Here is a 10,273-nt window from a genome sequence, read left to right on the forward strand (position 1 = left end):
GTACCTCTTAACAGACAGTGCTTTGCAGTTCAGTCTCTGAGGAGCACAGTCTAGAGAACCTGGCAGGCTTCAAGCCATGCAATATTGTTTTATTTATTTGCCTTAGATATTTGATCTATTTATATGACCAGATGACTAGTAACACTAATGCATATTCCTGCTATACCACGACAAATATTTTTGCTAAGCACACAGGATGTTCAAATTATTAGAATAATTTCTAATTTGTGCTACTGAAAGTTTCTTACCTATTCAGATCTTCAAAATCCTTTGAATAATTGAAGAATGTGCCATGATTTGTAAGGATTTATACTAAAACAGGTAAGGATACGAGTTAGATGTATGTTGCAAGGAAAGTATTTTAAAAGCTACAATGTTCCAAACATTTAAACAACAATAACATTGCATAGATTTTCATACTACAATTGGTTTTTAAAGTGTTTTTTTATCAAAAAGATGTCAATACACATGATTCAAGACTGAACAAGAATCCTATCGTAATACAAAAACATGACATAAAGTGAACAATTAGTTGTTGAGGGAGTTTTGCTTAATTTGGTATGTCATGCCTAATCTCAAAGTATTCTCCATTTCCATGAAACACTTATTAGCAAGATCTCTGTTACATAGTATTCCCTTCAGAAGACACGGAGTCTACCTGGACCCATGCCTGGGCTGAAAGTCAAGAGGGTTTAGAGATTAATAGCATTGAAGACAAACAGCAAAGAGCAGCTACCACAGATTACTACAACTCTGTCCTAACTAGAGCACAGCACCCCACAACATTCTTTTAGGTTACCCTCATATGCACTAAGAGTAACAATAAACTAGAGAGCAATTAAACTATCTGGGATATAAGAAGCCTGTCTTCTGAAGAAATAAAAAGGAATAAGAGGGTGAGTTTTACTACCCCAGTCGCAGAACAAAAAGGCAGAAGACAACAAATTAGCTTTGCAGGCTACTGAAATACAAACAATTTTTAGTATCTCAAGCCATAACTCCAACGTTGCAGAGTGCGTTTCAAGTTACAATCCTGAGAAATGAAAATTAATTTTCTATTATGTCAAGACACACATACATAGTATATTTCTACAGTATGTGGAGATGATCCTGCAGATCTCCAAAAAAAGGCATTCTCTTTTCCTCTTCAGATGCTTGTATTTGATAAAGCTCACCTTCCAGGATAAGCTTTGAAATGTTTTCTATAGGCCTGCAGCAGAAAATGTAATGGTAAGAAAACCACCTTGGATCAGAATTTTTGCCTAAACCAAGAAGCCCTGAATCTGCAACTCCTTAAAAAAAAAACATAGTAGTGCTGTGGATAAGTAACACTTCTCAGGGAAAATTTGATTAGAAACACAATTAAACCAAGAAACAAGTGTCTCCATCCTAATTATCCTTGATAGCAGATGCTTCTAACAGATGCTCTCACATTATGCTCCTTGTACAGCTGTGAGAACCAGAAACAGATACCAAAGATGATCAACTCAAAAAGATGCAATTCTTGCACCTTGAAAAGAGATCCTTGAGATAGCATTCTAGACTGACAAAGCACTTCTTCCAACCACCTCTGCATTATGAAGCAATGCAAGGGTACTCTAGGTCCTTTTACTTAATCTATTATTTTTAAGGCTTCACATGTTGGCAGAATAGAACAGATTAACAAACACACTAATCTTAAGAATCTGTGTATTCGACTGACAGCTGTAGTATGAGATATATTGTCTGGTTCCATTTGCCTTGGCTACTCTCCAGTCAACAGAACTGCACAGAGACAGTAAAAGCTACTTGGAAAACATGTAGAGAAATAAAAGGATTTTGAATTGCCCAAGAAGTTTTATCTTACAAAAAATAAAGGAATTACAATTTACTTAAATACTTCAAGGGTATTGCTCTGGGACTTCTTCTTGTAGGTTCAGCTTTTAAGTGTCACAAAACATGAAAGTTGGAATAAAACACAGCTTTAAGATATCTGTGTCTATTCAGAAGTAAACCTAATAGCTAGAGCAAGACAAAAGAGATCAACCAGGGATAAGCTTGTCAACAAAACACAGAAATGTAAACACCTTAGTGTAAACTACAACTTTCTGACACTTGGAGGCTGCTGGAAACTGACAAGGGCTAAGCACAGCACTCCGTTTTTCAGGTAGGATTACTATAGATAGTATTTTCATAACTTCTCAAGTTCCTTTTAAGCAAGCCCTTGTATACAAGTAATGCCCTGCCCGTGCACCACGAAAGGAGAGCTTGGATAACAGCTTCCAGCCCTGAGAGCACTGCAGCTCTCAGCGACTGCTTTTAGAGAACACTAACACTCTTTACTAGACCACGAAATTACCACTGCAGCCTCCAATACTGGTTGGTTGAAAATAGAGGGCAGGCAGAGTTTTGGTCCCTGGAAAGCTCACTCATTAAGTTACTCTAATTAAATAGCTTTCCTTTAGGAAAGGTAAGAGCTCAGTTACCCCCACACGCTAGCCGGGATGCCAGGAGACAGCAGCAAGGGCCGTGGGATCACGGTGGCTGATCACTGCAGGTGCAAGGACACACCTAAAGCCTGTAAAACCTCTCAGCCGCTCAGCACTGCTCCTCGACGCTCGCTACGCGGGAGGGTCCCGTCCCCGGGACGGCACTTACCGCCAGAGCGCAGCCGGGACGCGGCGGACGCGGCCGAGCCGCCGCAGGCCGCTCCCGGGCACGCCCGGCGGGCCGAGGCCGGGCTGCTCCGCCGGCACCGCCGTGAAGTCACAGCGGGGCTGCCGTGCGGGGCCAGGGCCCAGCCCCACGCCCTGAGGGGGCCGGGCCGGGCAGCCCCGCAGGAGCCCCCGGCAAACACCGCAGCACCCGCCATAGCGCGCGCCCCCCGCCGCCCTCAAATGGCTGGAGCCACGCCCAGGACACGCCCCTTCGCCCCCTCCGCACCAATGCGAACCGCGCTTGCTGCGGGAGGGCGTGGCCAGCGGGAGACTGGCCAGTGGGGCGCGGGGTTGTTGCGGGGGCCGGGCCGGGCGGTGTGCGGGGCGGGCCGGGCCGGGCCGGGCGGCCGGTGGTGCGGGGGGCACGGCCGGTGCGCGCTGCCGCCGGTGCGCGCCGCCTCGCCCGCCCGCCATGAACTCGCTGGACCAGGCTGAGGGTGAGTGCGGCGGCCCGGGGCGGGCCCGGGGCGGGCCCGGGGCTGCCCGAGCGCGCTGCCTCATCCCTCCGGAGCGGGCCCTGCCCTGAGGGGAGCCGGGCGGCCCCGGGAGGCCTCGGCTCCTTTTCCGCTGCGCTCCCGGAGCCGCCGCTCCTCCTCGGCCCAGACAGGCGAACTAGGGCAGGGTTTCTGGGGCTGCCTCCGCGTCCTGAGGCTCGGGGCTGCGGGGGCTGGTGCTGCTGCTGCGGGGGCTGGTGCTGCTGCTGCGGGGGCTGGTGCTGCTGCTGCGGGGGCTGGTGCTGCTGCTGCGGGGGCTGGTGCTGCTGCTGCGGGGCTGGTGCTGCTGCGGGGCTGGTGCTGCTCTCCGGGCGTTCCGCGGGGCAGGCCTGCGCTGAGGGGCTCCGTGCGCGGGCCCGGCAGCCCCGTCCTTCCCTGGGGAGCAGGGAGCTGCCCAGTGGGCTTGACCTTTCGTTGCCCCTTCTCGATAAGGCTTCTCGACTTCAGCTAAATAAAGTCTGTGCTGCGGTCACTGCTGCTCCGCTCCTGCCCTGTTGCGTGAGTTGTTTCTCCCAGCTGCGGGCCCCGTCCAGCACAGCAGGCTTTGCTCCGGGCCAGGGCTTCTCTGGCATTTGAAGAGCATGACCTCAAATGGCCCTGGTGGTTTGGATTGCAAGTTCTTAGAAGTAGTTGTAGTTTGCAGGATGTCAAAACCCTGAAAGGAGTTTTTTAGTGTCCAAAAATAAGACTGGTAGAGATTTCTCAAGTGCATTAGGGTGTCAGGCTTAGCAGGTGCTTTGTAGCAGATACTAGAGGTAGAAGTGTCAACCAAAAATGGTGGCCCACTGTCATCATGGCTTGGTTGCTGTCTGTACAAGCTGCAGGGCTCTGAGAAGTGTGCTTTGCTTGTTACAGCTGCCAGGGGCTGAACTGATAACCTCAGAGAAGGTTCTTAGAATGTGGATATCCAAAAATAAGTTAAAGCTTGATGTGCCTGTGTTCTGAAATCGTTTTGGATTTTTTCCACCCTGTTTTTTTTTAGCTGTCTACATTATCCAGAGTTTTCTTGATAACTTTGTAATCAATAGCTTGATTTTTTTTTTTTTTTGTCTAAACGGTGCTGTTTCTCAAACAGCAGGTTTTCATGTGATGCCTCATATTTCCCCTCTCACTTCAGTGACTAGTTGTAAGGGGTTGTGCTAGTCAGGGAACAGTTAATTAGCTTTAATTGCTGGCAGTGGCTTAGCTTCCCCAGAAGGGAGGTGGAGGACAGGCCATAACTACCAGGCTGTTGGCAGTAATTAAGACTAGTTAACTGTTCTGTGGCTGAAATCAAGATGCTGTAATCTTCCCCTATGAATTCACCTACAAACCACCTAGGAGTAAATTTACAGTTTGCAAAACTGCATTGGTGATGTTCAAAATAGGTACATTTCTTCTGATCTTATTCTATAGTTGCTTTATTATGGTAAATAAGTCAGTAATAGTTGCAAGTTGAAGGAAAAAAAATTCAGTGTGATGATGACTGAAATACTTTAGCTGAAAGTTAAGTTTATGCTAATAAAAACTTAACTCCAGGTGGAATTCTAGCTGTGACTGGAATGTTGTAAAATATTTACCTTATTGAACAGAAGCTTAAATCTTAACATAGACTTTCAGATGAAGCAGAGCCTTGTAAACAAACCTTAGGTGAATGGCTAAGTTTTGTTTGCTTGGATTTTTTAAAAAGAAATTAGAAGTATGAATTTGAAATTCTCCTCCACATTTAACAGCAATTTAAATGGAAAACCCTTGAGAAAATTATGGCAATAAGAAAGATCTATTAAAAAAAAAAAAAAAAGAAAGAAAGAAAGAATTGAGGTGGTTGGGCTAGTGTTTGCTGTGGGGTTTTACATGTGTGCGTCTATGTGTATCATGGCACTAAACTGCCTACAAAACCAAGTCATCAAAGCCACACTCCTACAAATAATCCCTTGAGCAGCTGGCAAATGACCAGCTTTTTTTTTTTTTAATTACCATTATATACATAATAGAACTTAATGGTTCCCTCATGTACTTTATACTCAAAAATGTGGTCTGTTTTGTTGGGTTTTTTTCTCTGTGTGTGGGCTATTTAAGCTATTCCAAATCTAACTCTTTGTATTTTTAAAGACGTCTAAAATACTCTGATTTCTCAACTATATCAATTTTCTTTTCTGTAAGTGGGAGTGTTTCTTGCATTTAGTGTGACTCCATCATTGGACTTTTTAGCTAAAGTTGTGTGAAGCTACTTTGACTGTTTTTTTTATTACATCTAAATGATCATTGCATTGCTTTTCTCTGCCTGTAAGAAATTAGTTTGCACAGAGGAACAGTGAATTCCTTTTATCTTTTACATAAAAATTGTACTAAATAGATAAAGATCTAATTATGCTTTATATACATCCTCCCCAGATCTCAAAGCTTTTGAAAGAAGACTTACTGAATATATTGCATGTTTGCAACCAGCTACAGGACGTTGGAGAAGTAAGTCTGATGTTCCAAGGGATAATAGGATTGTCTTTCAAGCTTTTTAGATTTACCAGTGTGTACCTTTGATTTACGTTTGCCCAAGCAAAAATCTGTGCTTCAACTCTGTATAAAATCTCTGTGGCATGTGTTCAAACACTCTGCAACCAGGTAATACAAGATACCAAACTAATACTTCAGCCAGAGTTTGAAAAATGAAGTCAAGATTGAATTGACTCAAGGCTGAATTATTTTGGAAATCGTTGGGACTGGTGTCTTTGTTTCTGTTCTGGTTTGGTTTTTGTTCTGTTTTTTTTTTGATAGGGTTAGATAGTTCCTGTAAAATTGAAGGTGAAAAAGTTAACAGCAGTGTGCCTTAATGGCAGAATGTCCTTATCTCTGTTCTAACACAAAAGTTTGAAGAAGGGAGGAAGACAAAAATGCTGCAGGTGTGCTGCCAACTTTGAGATGGGTCCATGCTGGAAGTAGACAGCTTTTTGTTACAAGATTCTGTTGTAGTTTCCATATTCAAAGAATACAGGCTTTTTTCTTTTTTTCTTTTTTTTTTAACATATAAAATAGTATTTTTTTCTCCTTAGAGCCCAATAAGTTAATTTCAAAGGAAAGAACTTGAGGAATCATTACATAAAAAGCAAAAACCCCCACACCACACCCCAAAACAACACCACCCCCCTAAGCCCCCTGTTTTAGAGCAATGGGGAAGCAAGCAGATATTTGTAAACAGATCTGCCCAACTGGTTCACGCTTGCTGTAGCATTTGGCTTCCAGAATTGTTGTTCACTGTCAGGCGTAATTAAAAAAAAGTAGTTCAAACTTCAAAACGTATTTAAATGAGGTTTGCATAACTTGTCTTGTGTTCACTGGCTAACTGTTTTTTTCCTAACTGCTTGTTTTCCTAGTTCTGTAATTCATGTAAAAGAGGGACTTTTAACTTTTATTATAATGAGGTATTTAACCCAATGTGAACTTCTCTTGCTGTTATCCTGGAAAAAAGTATTTATATAGAGAAGAAGCTCTATGCTTTTGATAGATTTTTTTCCAACTTTCTTTTTGAAAACATAACTTATTCGAGTTACTTTTTAGTTTAAATTTTGTAATATCAAGAAGAATATGCAACTCAATAGTAAATTATAGTAGTTTTATGAACCTGGAAGTACTATTTAATTAATACCTGGGGTTTGTTTTCAGGTTCTTTCTTATGATCCTAAAGGGTGATAACTCTGTGTCTTATTTTTTTGGGTTGTTTTTTGTTTTCCTTTTTTTTTTTTTTTCCTCCTGGTAGAGGACTTTATTTGCATCCAGAACTTCAGGCTGAGAAGAGTAAGAAAGGACTCAAAACAGCCAAATGCCCAACAAATGGTGCAAGGCTTTTTATGGGTGTGCAATAAAGTATGAGCTTTCTCTACCTTTACATTTATTCTGTTCTCTTTTTCCATCGACCCTCGACCCCCAACTGCTGGTAGTCTCAAAATCAGTGTAGCATCTCTAATATGTATCTAGTATTATCCATTTACAGTGAATTGATTCTTTTTTCTAACAAGTCTGGATGTGCAAAGTTGTTTGTTAAACTTGTGATAGTGCTAACATGCCTTCTGAGTCCTATTTAAATTTTGTGGGTTTTTTCTTTATGTTGGCTTTCCTTGCTTGTAATCATGTTCATTGTTATGGGGAGCATAACACAGCTGAGATGTGCCACTGAAACTGCCTGTGCTATTGCCTTGGGCTTTTTGTACATAGAAGAGCTAGTGGGATAGAAGCTTTTGTTCTGCTTTGCAGTTTAATGGGCTGCATTTCTGTTGCCCAGGCTGCGTAAGTTCAAGTGGCATGCTGAACATTTGGGACAACTCTTACTCCAGTCTTCCAACTTGATTTTTGCTAACCATGTTATTTTAGAAACTTTCATTTCTTCCAAGCATCAGGACGTTTTTACTTGACAGAATTAAGATTTTGTTACCTACTTGTCCTTTCCAGGACACTTAGACAGATCTTTATGTCTTCACATAATAGACATTTCTTTGCCTATTTTTGTTTATGCCTTCCAAGCAGAAGCTTTTCCTCCCTCAGTGGGAGGAAAAGTGGGAAAAGACATAAATACTGAAGTGCTACTACTGAAAAATAAATGCTTTTTATTAGGAGTAAGGTATATTGTTTGACTTTCATTCTTCTCTTTATCAGTGATTCTTATAGTGGTATCAGTCTGCACAGCAACTGGTGCTTGGAACTGGTTAATAGACCCGGAGACACAAAAGGTAAAGATGGTGCTAATCCCAAATGTAGCCCATTTCATAGCTTGGTGTTGCAGTCACATGGTGTAGTATCAGCAGCCCCACATGGCAGGGCATTGGAAAAAGATGATCTTTGAGGTCTCTTCCAATCCAAACCATTCTATGGTCTTGAAACCGAATGGCTAAAGGTGGGTGGTTCTCCCATGGAACTGGGAGATCATTTTTAGTTAAGCCCTCAAATTGTCTGTAATTGTTGTGGAATATGTCCTAGGAAGATCCCTACCAAAATGCTACACCTTGAATACTTATCTAAAGAATTGTTTGCAAGTACTTAGAAATGGTTAGGTGCAGGGTTGAGGTTTTTTGTTTGTTGTTTTGTTTGTGGGTTGTTGGGGTTTTTTTGTGAACTAGGCAGCAACTTTATGTATGTTTTAAAAATTATGTAGTGGGACTAACCTGATTTCTTTCCTAGGTGTCATTTTTCACATCACTTTGGAATCACCCATTTTTCACAATTAGCTGTATTACCCTAATAGGCTTGTTCTTTGCTGGAATACATAAAAGAGTGGTGGCCCCATCAATGTATCCTTCAATTGCTGTTTGACAGTTTACAGGTGCTGTAGTTAACTGCTGTTATTGAAGCCTATGCTAATACTGCTTTTTCAGTCTTCACTTCTCTGCCCACTTGTTAGCTGCTTTCCTTGACACAATCCACGCAGTATAGCAGCCAGATGTCGAACTGTTTTGGCAGAATATAACATGTCCTGTGATGATGTAAGTTAGTGCTTCATTGCCTAAACCTTGTTTTTTAAAAAATGCAAATAATTTGAAAAGACACACAGGTGTTGTGTTTTGGTTTGTTGTTTGTTTGTTTTGCTTTTTCCTGAATAGCATTTCTATACACCTTAAAAAAAATATTTGTCTGTAAAGGTGAAATGTAGAATACTTATTTGTGTTTTGTGTGTTATTTTAAACTTAGCTGGTAAACTTGAGTTGGAAGTGCAATTGTTTGGCTCACCTTTCAGGTCTAAACTTTTTTTTTTCCTCTCTTGCAGACTGGAAAATTAATTTTGAAACCTAGGCCTCATGTTCAATAAGGGCTGTCTTCCTTCAGTTTTTTTCCACTGCCATGGAAACCAAAAAATGACCTTTTTCAAGGTAGTATGACAGCAAAAAAACAAACAGGACTGGTTGTCACTGCCTGGGAGTGAAAGTCTTACACAGTTGACAGTGAAAGTGTGCAATATTACTTTCTTGAATATTTATCCAAATTCTTTGTTATCATATTATCAGTGCTTTTGCTACTTCTGATTACCTCTTTTTCAGTATTACTGTCACTTTTTTACTTCAGCTTAAACAGAACATACAGGTGAAGTATGTTAATCAGCTATGACGCTGAACTTGAAAATCAAACCTCATTTGTGTTATGTGTCTTTGTAAGCTATTGTAAATAGCAGATCATTGCCAATGTTCAGGAAAATAGGTAATATTTGCTGTATGGATTTTTTTTGTTCTTCTCATGAACAGTATTGAAAGGAACATTTACCATTCCCATGATGTTTTATTAGCACACTTACTCGTTACAGCTGTCCTCGTCTCCTGGTCACTAACAGGTTAAAAAGGCTTGCAGAAAGACTGTCTGTGCTGGAGAAAACTGGTCTTACTGTTTAAGAACTTTGCAAATATATCAAGGATCACAGTTGTCAAGTTGTATATATAGTGCACCAACCACTTTTGTTGTGGTCATCTGTAGCTCCTTGTTTGATCTGGTTCACAACACTGCTATTTTAAGATTTTAATAATTTAAAGATTGTCTTAAATATGCCTGTATCTTCCTGATTGTAAGGTTGTACTGTATCTTAAGTCCACATGACCATTCTGAGTGGATTTTTTATGCTGTGATAGTCCAAATATGAAACTAGTATTGCAAATGTGTGACTTCAGATTTGAAGAATACAGAGTGCCACAATAAAATAACAGGACTTGTTATCCAGAGTGTTAAAAACAAGGTGTGGATATGCATAAAGTGTAACTTTTGAGTAGCTAAAATTGTAAAGGCTTTTAAGAGTTTAAATTGTTCAAGGTGCCTTTTTAAATGTTTCAGACTCTTTTAATTGACTAAAACTGCAAAGCTGTTGAAACTTCAGTAACTCCTACTACAAGGTAGACTGGCTTTTAGAGGCAGCCTATTGATGTAACCTTGTCATTCGAGACATTAAGAAATGTCTCCTGTAATTTTTCCATTAAGTCTTCTGCCCATCCATTATTTTTAACTGCTGTATATTTTGTAGGTAAATGTGTGTAAAATAAATTCTTTGTATAAAGAGTTATCTTCTTTTGTGCTGTGCAAATACAGATCTCAGATGAACACAGAAGAACTTCAGAAGTTTATAGCTGAAGTCTAACTTAG

The 10,273-nt window shown here is 41.1% G+C and overlaps 1 protein-coding gene across 1 annotated transcript; it reads left to right on the forward strand.

Moving 5' to 3' along the window:
* Positions 1–3,032: 3,032 nt before the first annotated feature.
* On the forward strand, positions 3,033–10,189 carry CNEP1R1 (CTD nuclear envelope phosphatase 1 regulatory subunit 1). The gene is made up of 6 exons (XM_051629605.1): positions 3,033–3,133; positions 5,564–5,635; positions 7,814–7,887; positions 8,336–8,445; positions 8,583–8,637; positions 8,919–10,189. Exons 1-6 carry the CDS (start codon positions 3,109–3,111, stop codon positions 8,958–8,960), a joined length of 378 nt encoding a protein of 125 aa, XP_051485565.1. The 5' UTR covers positions 3,033–3,108; the 3' UTR covers positions 8,961–10,189.
* The last annotated feature ends 84 nt before the right edge of the window (positions 10,190–10,273 follow it).

The sequence above is a fragment of the Apus apus genome, chromosome 11 (assembly GCF_020740795.1).
Source record: "Apus apus isolate bApuApu2 chromosome 11, bApuApu2.pri.cur, whole genome shotgun sequence".
Taxonomy (NCBI): Eukaryota; Metazoa; Chordata; class Aves; order Apodiformes; family Apodidae; genus Apus; species Apus apus.